The following is a 14,016-nucleotide window of genomic DNA, read 5'->3' as shown; positions in this document are numbered from 1 at the left end:
CAACTTTTGACTTTCCCTATCTTAGTTTTGCAGCCAGAACTATTCATCTAATCTGAGACTTATTCTCCCGTCCTCCTCTTCTTTCTCCTCCCCTGTCTTTTACTTTCACACCATCACCAGAGCACCACTGCTAGCTTCAAAGAGCAGTGTGGGCTCCCCACTGTGGCCAAGCTGAAGCAGTGCATCCAGAGCCTGGCCACGAGGCTTCAGAGCCCGGAGGGTGCTTTGGGGGCCACCATGCTGCTGAAGGAGGGCTACCCATGTCTGGAGCCCCTGGTCAACCTTTCAGAGCCGACCCGCAAACTCCTCGCTACCTACGACACGGTCAGTAAGACAAAGAGGTGGCGAAGGGTTCACTCGTGTCCATCATTTGGGGGGTCATCACGGTTTTCTTACACGGGTCTGCAATGTGAAGATGAATCATTTCTACAGTTTACTGAATGCAGTTGAACTTTTCTTCCATATTGAAAGAAAAAAAAGTTTTTCCCCTCAAAATGTATTTATTAATAGATCTATTTATTGATTCATCAAAATCACACACACACACACACACACACACACTCTCTCACTCTGACTGCCAGCTGCGTCTCCTCCTCCTCATGTTTTCATCCGATGAGGACGAGCGTTCTTTGTCCTCTGAACAGAGTTCCTTCTTCTCCTTCTATTCTTCCATGTTTGTGTGTCCGTCCAGTCGACCATGTGTTCGGCGGCTGTTGCTGTTTTGGCCTTTATTGTCATCAAGGCATATTTCGGTTTTATCTGAAGGCAACTGGACTTGCTGGAGGGTTCTTGAAGACATTTCACCTCTTATTCAGAAGGCTTCCTGAATTTTGCACAGAAGAAGCCTTTGAGAGGTGAAACTTCTTTAGGAACCTCAAAGAAGTCCAGTTGCCTTCGAATAACACGTGTGATATTTGTGTGTGTGACTGCAGTATTTATCAAAGCCAAATCTGTGGCTGCGATAAATAATGCAGTCAAAATCCACTGGATGAAACCAACCAGGCCGAACGCTCGGCCGTCCACTGGGACGTTACAGCTCCCGTTACAATCAGGATGTGTGTTGACCGTCTTCATTGCTGCAGCCTCTCCAACACAAACACATGCTAAAGGAAAGCTGTCCGCAGCCTCACACATTCAAACAAACCACCGTGGATAAACATGTTGGTGACGAGGTCAACTAAAAGATGGAGAACATGCTTGGAAATGATATTTCAATTATCAAAAAACAATAAATGTCCTGTTGTTCTGTGTATTGAATTGAGCTGTCCTTTGGTCCCAGGCCTTTCTCTGGGAGTTTTGCATATTCTCCCTCTGTTCAAGTGGGTTTTCTGCGACTGATGTCACCTGTCGGCATGTTTTTTTGTAATTTCAGCGCTCGACAAAAGTTCTGCACTGCAGGTTTAAACACAAACTGTCTTCCTGTCTCTTCAGATGATGGCCAGCCAGAAACAGCTGATTGAGAACGCAGACGGTGTTCAGGAGAGGATCGGCCAGGTGCAGAGGGAAGGTAAAGTGCTCAGAGATGGAAGAGTTGCTGGACAGGAAGACGTGAGGTGGTAATGAACTGAGCGGAAATTGTTTTGCTCAACAATAAAATGACTTAAGTACTGGAAATGCTTGAAACCTCAAAAGACCCCTAAATGAGTGAGTCTGACCTGAAGAGGAGAACTTATGAGGACTCCTCAGAGAACCCGTTGGCCAGTGGATCAACACGTGGCCGTTTTGGTTTCTTGGGGAGGATTTTTCTAATTACAACACAAAACAACACATTTTTTTACTTTTTGAAATTAGGATCCTCTGTGACACACATGAATAAAAGGGTCTCTGCTTGAAATGTTGTTTACAAAAATAGTCAGTTCTTTTACTTTTATAGTGGATTTTTTTAAACAGTATGACAACTGAACATTTGCAGTAAAAAGAAGCAGTGTATTTCTGGAGCATCTCACCAGCCTGAAGCACTCCTGACCTTTAACTGACAATGTAAATGTCATGAGGGAGGACAATATGTCATCCATTAGGTGACAACAACCCATCAAGACATGTTGCTCACAACTTGTCTGTAGACATTTTGGCAACTAGAATAGTTCAGGCAGACTTTTCCTGTCGTAATATTTCACCTGAATCTAAGTTCCTGAGCAATACCATCTAACTGATGCAAAGCCCCTGTTTCCTTCTGTGTTTGGCAGGAATGGACTTTCATGAGGATCTGTCTCGGCTTGGGGAGAAGGAGGGACTGAAAGGACGCAAGCTCAGCAAAGCTGTGGAGAGTTTCACCTGGAACATTACTGTACTCAAGGTAATGGGAAACACAATTAAAGGAAAACTCATTCAAGCTGGAACTCAGCTGGAAAAGAAATGTTGTCAGAGTTCATAAGTGAGCTGTGGTTCTGATATAAAGGCACGGGCCGTTACCTAGCAGGAAGTATTATTAAAAACATAATGTGTTTTGATCAATGATTTGTGTGATTAACTTGTGAGAGTCAGATGAGAAGCAACATGAAATTATAGATTGTAAATAGGGCTGTTGTCTCCTGCACACACACATCTGAGCTAAAAAGAGGCTTTAAAAAATTAAAATACTGAATTTCCACCTTTTAGTTGACTTGAAGTGTCTTTCATGTGCCTTTGTGCTGCAGGGGCAGAGTGACCTGCTGCGAGGAGCTAAGATGGATTCTCTGGATGCCCTGAGGCAGCTGGCTTTGGCCTGTGAAGCTTGTGGACTCACCTCCTCCTCCTCCTCCTCCTCTTCCTCATCCTCCACCTTCTCCACAGCCGAGCTGCGCTACTCTTCCCACCCCCCGTCTGGCCGCCGAAGCAGCACACACAGCAATGGACGCATCTGACACCCCCCGCCCCCCTCCCTGCCAAAGATAAAAAGGGAAAGGGCAGAGTGATTGAGTAATTACAGAAGATAGCAGAGATGAGGAGATTGAGACAGACAGAAAAAAGGGAAAGTGTGGGTGTAAAAAGCAGCAGAGACGGTCGGAGGATGTTTTATCCCTTTATCAAGTGCAGTAAGTGTTCCGACCAGCCAACAGCAGAGCAGGACAGGATGTTTGATAAAGCCTTATTGTGACGCCTCACAATCATCATCAATTACCAGTTAAGGTTCAATCTGCAGACAGGATTTTGCCTGCAGTGAAAAAAAATCTGACAGCTCATGCTTAATTTTCGGAGAGTATAATTCAACAGTGTAACTCCGCCCCTTTATCCTCATTAGAGACACATTAATAGTTTGTGACTTTGTTGTGGATGTTAATGATCTTGTTGGTATTGTAGTACAGAGGTAGAGGGTGCAGGAATGTAAAGCTGCTTCCTCCAGGTGATGAAATCACCTGTGTGTGTTGCAAATGGTAAAAAGGTTCTACATCAGATGGAGAAAACCACACGTGGAGCGTTACTAATTCAAGTCGCCTCGACTTTTAGTGTTTTAGAAACTCACTCAAGTTTTTAGATATAACTGCAGTTAATGCAACAGAAATGTTGTAGAAGATAACAAAAAAGATGAAGGCATAGATAAAGGTTATAAACACTGAAATGATCCCAGTCACCTTTTCCGATGCTTGAATGGCTGAAACCACTATTCACTGCTCCGTCTTCGGTCTTCAGACGGAACGGCATTGTCTCTTCTGGTGATGTCAAATTTCAACAAAGCTTTGGAAAACGATGAGTTTCAGATTTAAGGTATCAATATTTATTAAGGAAAATGTGGAAGTTTAGAGAGGTAGAAGGTCAAATCCTTCAAACAATTAGTCTGATTTATGTATCAGTGCTCAGATTTCCGTGTCTTGTCTGGTCTGTTTGAGGATCAACGCACTAGATCCCCTTCCAACATTTCTCCGTCAGACTACTGCAGGTTTGTGAAATGAGGAGCAGAAGGACGCACACTCAGCGGCTCTTGTTTTCTGCGTTGGCCTGTCGAGCTGAAACACGAGCAATCGGGGGCAGTAATTGGAGAGGCGGTGGATGTGTGTCGATAGTGTGATACCACATATCTGTTGTGGTGGATCACGTAACCTCACTACACCGACACGTGTTGTGACGTCTGCTCAGAGTCTGTCCGTGTGTTTGCGTGCAGGAACAGCAGATTTCCTGCAGCATTGATGAAGTAGGCTGTAATAATAGTGGTAATTCACAAGAAACCCACTGATGCTGTGCAACTCAGCGATCGGTCCACGGTAGATTCGAGGTTAGAAATGTGTGTGGAAACAACAAAGCTGGTGTCTGACAGGTGCCACTTATTACAACTCATAGTTGTGCTCACCTGTCAGTGATTGTGTTCTTCTAGGCCTTTCAGTGTAAACGTGTGCTTCTTGCTAACACAGAAAAATACTTGTTCTCTTAACTCTGCTTTTGTACTTGTACTCTGATAATGCTGTGTTTTAACCAAACTGAAGCTAACATGAATACCAATAACTCCATTCTCTTCTGGACCAAATAATATCTCCACATCCTGCTTTTTCTAAAAATCTCCAACCTGGACATTTTTTCTTAAGAAGTTGGCAATTATTGAGATTCAAGTTTTTCATCTGACAAGAATGTCATGAAAACAGCCCAAACAGTTCAGCTGGGTTGACTTGTAATGTGGTGCAGCTGATTAAGTCTGCCTTGGACAAAGCAGACTTGAAGCTACTGGGAGACTGGAGGAAACGTTGGAATAGAAGACATTTTGAATGTGTGCTCTGCTCTTTGAGGGAGGCAGGAAGGCCTCGGCAGCCAGACGAGGGTGACAGCTCAACATGGGAACAGCTGATCACCCCAGCTGGTGGCATTTGGAGAAGACAGTGTGTAATGAGCAGCACTGTGTTTACTAGCTTTTGTTCGGCCTCTCTACTGAAGCACTTGTGCAGGACTACTGTATCATCTGATTAACATACCATAACATACCATTTTGTTTTTGAAATAAACCCCCCACCCCCCACCCCCCTCCCCCTCCTCTCCATCCTCTCCTTGCTGCTGCTCCTCCAGAGGCTCCAGGTGTGGAGTGACAGAGCTGATTACTGAGTCACAGCCACAGGAGGAAGTTGACCTAATAACATGTACAGAGTGTAGTGTGTGTGTGTGTGTGTGTGTGTGTGTGTGTGTGTGTGTGTGTGTGTGTGTCTGTGTGTGTGTGTGTGTGTGTGTGTGTGTGTGTGTGTGTGTCTGTGTGTGTGTCTGTGTGTGTGTGTGTGTCTGTCTGAGAGGAGGCTTCTAAAAGTAGAAAACATATAATGGGGAGAGAGCAAAGGTTGCAGGATGGAAGGAAGTGATATTGGATTAACGTTTGGTTGATGGTGTGTTTGGGTCGGTCACCTGCAGAGCTTCATAATTGGTTGTGAGCAATAGAGACAGAGACAGCACCTGCTGTTGTGGTCTATAATGATACTCTGACTCACTGGAGGCCTTGGGATGTGTGTTGATGCTGGTGTGCTTATGTCTGTCATGATGCCATGGTGTCCTAATTCCTGACCGAATGATGCAAACAGGTTCTTGGTCACTGCTCGGTTGATTTCCTCTTAAACGCATCGAACCAGATGAGCGATTCAGGATTTCTTTGAAGGACCTTCATTGCCCCTGAGAGGCAAGTTTCGAAATACTGCCGCTTTCAAAGGATCATATTATCACAGATCAGTTTACCTGCTGGGTGGATCTCTCTGCATTAAGGATGCATCAGCACTAGTAAAAAAAAAACCCACAGTGTTTGATTTCTGTGTTCTGGTGTAAATGCCTCCCGACACACAGAACACAACTGGGTCGAAGTGCAAACAAGTGATGGGATTTACTTTACCTGAGGAGATGCAGCAAAGATGGAGGCCACTGGGTTGACCTTTGTTGGAGTTAGATTTCAGTAATTAGGTATTTTCCAGTTAAGTTAAAGCTCATTCTCAGAATAATTCATCAGACACATGCTGTATTTACAAAGAAGATCTGCGGTAGACAGGAGCGACTGTCCTGCTGCATAAAACAAACTCAGCATGAAATAACCCAGCATAATGACAGCTTGGTGTTTTGAAACCAACGTTTGCAGTGTGTCAAGAAGAAACAACACCTGAGTACTACATGTTTACCTGGATAATCCAAAAGTACCATATGTGTGTTTTTGTTTGATTTAACTGACTTACTTCAAATTACTTTGCACACCTGCAATGACAAACATATAATAGTATTTGAAGTTTATAGCTTGAATGTGCTTTTATACCTTCCAGGCAGCTATTGCTTTCAGTTATTGTCTGTGTGGTATTAAAATGTCAGCTTGCAGGGACTTGCTTAAACCATTACAGTGAACATCCTGCTCGGTTCTATTTGAATGGCAATAACATACAACCCCATTTCCCAAAAAGTTGGGACATTGTGTAAAAATGTAAATAAATCAAATGTGATTATTTTCTAAACATGTAAAGCCATATTTAATAGAAAATGTACAACAAAAAGACACTATATCAAATGATGAAACTGAAAAATGTTATTGTTTTTTGGAAAATATGTGCTCACTTTGAATTTGATGCCAGCAACATGTTTCAAAAAAGTTGGGACAGGGACATTTTTACCACTATGTGGCGTCGCCTCTTCTTTTAACAATGCTCTGGAAACGTTGGGGAACTGAGGAGACCAGTTTCTGGAGTTCTGAAAGTGAAATTTGGTCCCATTTTTGCCTGATACAGGATTTCATCTGCTCAACAGCTCAGTGTCTCTTTTGTCTTATTTTTTGTTTCATGATGCTCGTGTGTTTTCAATGGGCGACAGGTCTGGACTGCAGGAGGCCAGTTTATCAGCCAGACTCAGCCATGCTGTTGGAATACGTGCTGAATACGGTTTTGCATTGTTTTGCTGAAATAAGCAAGGTGTTTCCGAAAAAAGACGTTTGGATGGCAGCACATGTTGCTCCAAAACCTGAACATATCATTCAGCATTAATGCTTCCTTCCAGATGTTCAAGCTACCCATGCCATGTTCATTAATGCATCCCTGTACCATCACAGATGCTGGCTTTAGAACTGAGCTGATAACAAGCTGGATGGTCCCTCTCCTCTTTAACCTGGAGGATGCAGCGTCCATGATTTCCAAACAGAATCTCAGATTGTGATCCATCAGACCTCAGGACAGTTTTCCACTTCACCTCAGTCCATCTTCAATGATCTCGGTCCAGAGAAGGCGGCGGTGTTTCTGGATCATGTTTCTATCTGGTTTCTTCTTTGGAGAGTTTTAACCTGCATTTGTGGACGCAGCGATGAACTGTGTTCACAGACGATGGTTTTCACAAGTGTTCCTGAGCCCATGCAGTCATCTCCAGTATGGAATAGTGTGTTTTTAATGCAGTGCTGCCTGAGGGCCCGAAGATCACCACCATCCAATATTGGTTTTCAGCCTTGTCCCTTGCTTATATATATTTCTCCAGATTCTCTGAGTCCTTTTATGATTTGATGTACCATAAAGGATGAAATCCCCAAAATCTTTGCAATTTTACATGGTATGATTGGCTCATACAACCTTTCGCAGAGTGATGAAACTCTCCCCATTTGCACTGCTCTGGGTCTCTGGCATGCTCTTTTTATGCCCAATGGTCTTACTGACCTGTTGCCAGTTTTTAACATTATACAACTTTTCCAGTCTTTTGTTGCCCCTAACCCAACTTTTTTTAAATGTGTTGCTGGCATCAAATTCAAATTGAGCATTTCTTGTTCATAGAACAATACAATTTCTCAGTTTCAGCATTTTAAATGTTGTCTTTGTTCTACTTTCAATTCTATATGGTATTACATGATTTGCAAATCATACAATTTTACAGTGTTCCAACTGTTTTGGAAACGGTTGTATTATGGGTGTAATTGAAAACATTTTTCAAGCCCTTTTTGTGCTAGAAATTACTAAACTGAAATTCTGAATTGAATTCTTGAAATAAATTTCTTGTCATTGTGCATTTGTGCTTGACATTTGTTGTCTGGGTTTAAATTTTTGGACAAAAAAGCTCATCACTGCAAAACTGTGCTCCGACCAACTCTTTAGCAGCGCATGATTTTCCCAACATAGATTTGTGTTAAATTCATAAATGCTTTTTAGTTCCTCAGTATACAGTTATAATAAAACTTAAATAAAAATAAAGCTGAGCATGATGTCAACTGTGGTACGTTTCAAGGAACATTCAGGACCAAAGCAAATCACAAAGGTTTTTAGTAAATGAACAAAACTGGCAGGAACACTGGTGTGTTCCTTTAAACATTCAAAAATAGGGTCTTGGGTACAAAGCATTTTCTCAACCTCTCCGGTCCCTTAATACACTCTGCTTCACATGTCACAAGACACTTGACCTGATGATGTGTTCATTTTGCAGTAAAAAAAAAAAAAAAGAGTTTTTAACCTGTGCAAGTGGCTTTGCAGTCAGACACTCACTACAGTGCTTTACTATGATGTTCAGTGTATCTTATTTGTAACCAACTGCAGCCCCTGATCCCTGAAGTGTCTACTTCCCTTTATAACTTCAAAAGTGGAACAGATTAACGTAAAACTATCCCTCACAGTGATTACATTTTAGAGGAATATTCAGATTTATTTAAACCTGCCGCATTTTACATTAATATGGCGCTTAATGCTATTTTCAGTTCTCATAAATGCCAGATTTGTACATGAATCATTTCAAACATGTGTTTTCAAATCTGAATTAAACACAGAAATAATCCACCTGGAACACTCATTTTAGGGATCTAATCACAGTGTGAATTCATCTGCACACAGCGGTTGGTTTGCATGTGTGCGGCTGTGGATAGCTTTCCATTTGGTTTGTGTTTCCTTGATACGTTTTAGCAAATGAGAACATAAAATCACTTTTTACTTGCGGTAAAAGCTTTCACCGATTGTGTGGAGAGCTCCGCGTTCACTCTGATCATTCGTGGTATTTTCTTGCAGTTAGCTTTGGGAGGTGAAACACGATCTCCAGGATGGAAATGTCTATTAAAGCTGCAGATTCATTAATTGTAGTTCCATGGATGACTCTCATCGATGGAGATTTTCCAAGTCTGGTATCAACAGCCGAGCAGTGAGTGCAGGAATACCAGCAGTTTCCAGAGGTAAATTCAGTTTCAGGGCATCCGATAGTCTCTCTGCCACTACTTTCATCCCCCAAGTCGTTTCTTTGATTTGGCTCCTTGTCTGTGGACTTTGATTCTAATAAATACGCTGATAAATGACGTATTTAAGCCTCAATGACTTGAGGCTGCCCTGATAACGGTCCACAGGGTCATCAGGCATTACATTTAGCTGAGTTCCAAGAGAATCAGCCTCACACATAGAAACAAATGCATACGTGGATGAATATTCCAGTGATTAAGTCAACGATCAATTATCAGAGTTCAGTATCAGTTAATTAATAGATGTTCCAGGCACATCATTTATTAGTTTACATTCAGTCAGACTGAAAACAAACACTTGAAAGGATTTATGTAAAAATCAGTTCTTTAAGAAAGCTGCATGCACTTTTGTCCCAAAATACAGTTTTTTGTGCGACTACTTGTTTTACCAAATCTCTACATTGGAGAGTCCAAAGCTAGCAGGACCCATAGAGCAATAACAGACACATATATGCGACCAGGTTCAAATAAAACAGATTTATCATTCATGTTGTGAATTTGAAGGTTGTGAGTCGTAGACTAAAGATCAGGGTACTGCATTGTGCTGTTTCTGTTACCCACATGTCTTAACCTAGCGCCAGCTCTCATTGTTCTCTTTGTGATGCTACCTATCTGTGCTGACCAGTGGTCACATAGCGCTTAATGTTAATTTGAATATTTGGACAGTTGTTTAGATCTGCCATAGTGTTGTAGACAAACTTGTGTAAATCACTTGGAAATGTGTAAAGGTATTCTAGGATGTGGATAACTCGTGGCATCTCCAGTGTATGTGTTGTCTACACCGCTGACCTTCACTACAGTGTTGATCCCTCGACTGCTCTTACAGTCAACTGTATGTTTTTGTAAAACTGAAAGGGAAAATGTACCAAAATAAGAAAACTATTTATTTGTTTTAAAAACTATAGAAAAAGACAAAAATTCAATTGACCTTGCTTTTATTTTGAAAAGCTACTGTTTTTTCTATCTCACAAATATAACAGTTTCAGATATAACAAAGATATGTATCCCAGACTAAATAAAGTTATCTTTTCCTGAGTCCTTTTGTCGCCTCTACTTTATCTCATCCCAGTGCTGGTTAGGGTTAGTTATAGTTGTGTTTCTTGTGTGTTAGTTCTAAGGCTTTTAAGGCACACAATTCTAAATGCAATGTTGCCAATAGCTTCTGAGTGGAATTGATCTAGCTGTCCTGCAGCTCTTCCCCACATGGCATGAGTAACATACACGACTCCATCTCGTTGCGTGTGTGCTGGGATTTCGTTCCATCCTCTGCAAGACTTCTTATCCCACTGGGAGTGTTTCAGAAGAGGAGCGTTTTGTCTGCCTGTTTCCTGATTTGTTCATGTTCCCCAGATTTGTTTTCCTTCTAGCAGGTACAGATGGTTTCTTTTTTGTCTGTTTTATGTTTCCAAGATTTGTTTCTAGTTCTCAGAGAAGCGTGTTTTCTGCCAGTCCTTCTGAAAATACAATCCTGCTTTCTAAAAAGGTGGGACGTTAAATGAATGGGATTATTTCCAATTCATGTAAACCCTTATTTAATCTTGAAAATGAGAACTTTTATTGTTTTAGGAAAAATATATGCTCATTTTGGATTTGTTGGCAGCAACGCTTTAAAACAAATTTGGGACAGGGGCCTGTTTACCACTATGGTTGCGTCAGCTTTTCTTGTAACCCTCTGAACCATTTTTTTGGAAATATTTTCAGGGTCATTTTATTTCCTTCACTGTTAAGATCATATCTTGGTCATTGTTGGGGCTAATCATTCAGGCTATATCTTGTTTTGTTTTTTCAGGACAGTCTAGGCTAACCAAATGTTTCATTATCCATCCATCCATCATCTTCCACTTATCCGGGGTCGGGTCGATGTGGCAACAGGCCAAGCAAGCTGACCCAGACATCCCTCTCCCTGCAACATCTTCCAGCTCATCCTGGGGGATCCCGAAGCGTTCCCAGGCCAGCCGGGAGATATAATCCTCCAGCGTGTTCCCCGAGGTCTCCTGCCAGTTGGGCGTGCCTGGTAAACCTCCAGTGGGGAGGCGCCCAGGAGGGTCCTGATCAGATGCTGAACCACCTCAGCTGACTCCTTTTGGCGCGAAGGAGTAGCGCCTCAACTCCAAGTTCCCTCCTGATGTCCGAGCACCTTATCCTATCCCTAAGGCTGAGCCCGGCCATCCTACGGAGGAAACTCATTTCGGCCGCTAGTTGCTGCGACCTCGTTCTTTTGGTCACGACCCAGAGCTCATGACCATCGGTGAGGGTCAGAACGTAGATCACCTGGTAAACTGAGAGCTTCGCCTTCCGGCTCAGCTCCCTTTTCATCAACACGGTCCGGTGCAGCGCCTGTTGTACTGCTGCAGCCGCACCGATCCGGCGGTCGATCTCCCGCTCCATCCTCCATCCTCCCCTCACTCGTGAACAAGACCCCGAGATACTTAAACTCCTTCGCTTGAGGCAGGCACTCCGTCCCCACCTGCAGGGAGCAATCCACCGGTTTCCAGCAGAGACCTCAGATTTGGAGGTGCTGACCCTTGTCCCCGCCGCTTCACACTCGGCTGCAAACCGCCCCAGTGAGTGCTGGAGGTCGCGGTCCGAAGAAGCCAACAGGACCATATCGTCTGCAAACAGCAGAGATGCGATCCGGAGACCCCCGAACCCAACGTGCTCCTCCCCCTGGCTGTGCCTAGATATCCTGTCATGAAGGTCACAAACAGGATCGGTGACAAAGGACAGCCCTGGCGGAGGCCGACACCCACTGGAGACGAGTCTGACTTATTGCCGAGAATACGAACACAGCTCCTACTGCGGTTGTACAGATACTGGATGGCCCGTTGCAACGGGTCCGGCACCCCGTACTCCCGCAGCACCCCCCACAAAAACCCCCGGGGGACCCGGTCGAAAGCCTTCTCCAAGTCCACAAAGCACATGTAGACTGGAAGGTTAAACTCCCAGGACCCCCCAGTAGTCCTGCGAGGGTAAAGATCTGGTCCACTGTTCCACGACGAGGACGGAATCCGCACTGCTCCTCTTGAATCTGAGGTTCGACAAACGGTCTGAGTCCTTTCCAGCACTCTGGCATGAGCTTTGCCCGGGAGGCTGAGTAGTGTGATACCCCGATAGTTGGAGCAACTCTCCGGTCCCCCTTTTTGCCAGTCCATGGGCACTGTTCCCGACCCCCATGCAACATTGAAGAGGCGTGTCAGCCAAGACGGCCCAGCAATGTCCAGCGCCTTCAGCATCTCAGGACGGATCTCATCCACCCCCGGCGCCTTGCCACCGAGGAGCTTTTTGACAACCTCAGAGGCCTCTGCCAGGGATATGGCTGCGACCCCCCCTCCCCCCCAAGTCTTCATTATTTCATTTGATAATACTTACAGCTTTTTTTTATAATAGCCTTTAGCTCAGGGAAAACACATTTTCATTTAATGAAATTATATTTTCACATGTATCTCACCATGAAATATTGGGAGTCTTTTTATAATTGTAGAGGAGATGGTGAATCTGGTAATATCTGAACCATATTTGTGTGACACATTTTATGACTGGGCAATTTGAAAGAATATATGTTGACTGAAAATACATGTCATGAATGACTCCTCGCCCAAACCAGGGACTCACACTCAGGGCTTACAATACGACTATGATATGTTATTTTATTTTGTTTCATACAAAGTGGGATGTAATGTCAGCCCTATGTTGGAGACAGCAACAGAGCGGGTGAGTTCTGCTGTTAATTTATTATGCAATTAAAAGTAGCAAGGGTGGAGATGGATGCAGTGCTTCACGCAATGTAAAGACAACGCAACTTCAGCTTAGATCATCTCTGCGTCATATAGAAGAGGCACTGGCATTTCAGGAAAGCTCAAGTCATGCAATTTCATAGGATATGCGTGATATCTGTGATGAATAATCGCTGCTGAGAAGAAGTGGTAGTAATTCGGATACAATTGCATCCATCGAGTTCTAACGGTTAACAACGCTGTAAATGTTTGGGAACTGAAAAAAACAGTTGCTGGAGTTCTATAAGTGAAATGTGGTCCCATTCTTGCTTGATATAGTATTTCAGCTGCTCAGCTGTAATATATTTAGTCTCATGATGAGCAAAGTGTTTTCAATGGGTGACAGGTCTGGACTGCAGGAGGCCAGTTTAGCACCCAGACTCTTCTACTATGGAGCCAGGCTATCGAAATAAGAACAGAATTGTGGTTTGGCATATTTTCGCTGAAATAAGCAATGCCTTCCCTGAAAAAACATTGTCTGGATGGCAGCATATGTTGCTCCAAAACATATATCGTTCAGCATTAATGGTTCCTTCCCAGATGTGCAAGCAAACCATGCCACGTGCACTGATGTATGTATATAACATCACGGATGCTAACTTTAGAACTGAGCGCTGATAACAAGCTGGATGGTCCCTCTCCTCTTTAACCTGGAGGATGCAGCGTCCATGATTTCCAAACAGAATCTCAGATTGTGATCCATCAGACCTCAGGACAGTTGTCCACTTCACCTCAGTCCATCTTCAATGATCTCGGTCCAGAGAAGGCGGCGGTGTTTCTGGATCATGTTTCTATCTGGTTTCTTCTTTGGAGAGTTTTAACCTGCATTTGTGGACGCAGCGATGAACTGTGTTCACAGACGATGGTTTTCACAAGTGTTCCTGAGCCCATGCAGTGATTTCCACTACAGACATGTGACTGTCTGGTGCCACCTGAGGGCACAAAGATAACGGCCATCCAATATTGATTTCCAGCCTTGTCCCTTTTTTTTAGAGAGAGATTTCTTCAGATTCTCTGAATCTTTTGATGATATTATGTACCAAAGAGGAGGGAATCCCCAAATTCCTTGCAATTTTACATTGAGGAACATTATTCTCTAATTGTTTCACTATTTGCCCACACAATCTTTCACAGAGTGGT

The 14,016-nt window shown here is 43.4% G+C and overlaps 1 protein-coding gene across 1 annotated transcript in view; it reads left to right on the top strand.

Moving 5' to 3' along the window:
- The window catches only part of plcl1 (phospholipase C like 1), an 89,012-nt gene extending 78,874 nt beyond the window's left edge, over window positions 1-10,138 (top strand). The window contains exons 9-12 of the mRNA XM_069177441.1: window positions 121-324; window positions 1,432-1,507; window positions 2,187-2,296; window positions 2,637-10,138. Coding sequence (XP_069033542.1) covers window positions 121-324; window positions 1,432-1,507; window positions 2,187-2,296; window positions 2,637-2,843 — 597 coding nt within the window. The 3' untranslated portion in view covers window positions 2,844-10,138. The remainder of the gene's footprint in view (window positions 1-120; window positions 325-1,431; window positions 1,508-2,186; window positions 2,297-2,636) is intronic.
- Window positions 10,139-14,016: the final 3,878 nt, after the last annotated feature.

The sequence above is a fragment of the Embiotoca jacksoni genome, unplaced genomic scaffold (genome assembly GCF_022577435.1).
Source record: "Embiotoca jacksoni isolate LCO1_2020_lvr unplaced genomic scaffold, fEmbJac1.0.p SCAF_72, whole genome shotgun sequence".
NCBI lineage: Eukaryota > Metazoa > Chordata > Actinopteri > Embiotocidae > Embiotoca > Embiotoca jacksoni.
This window is presented reverse-complemented; position numbering and strand designations above follow the sequence as displayed.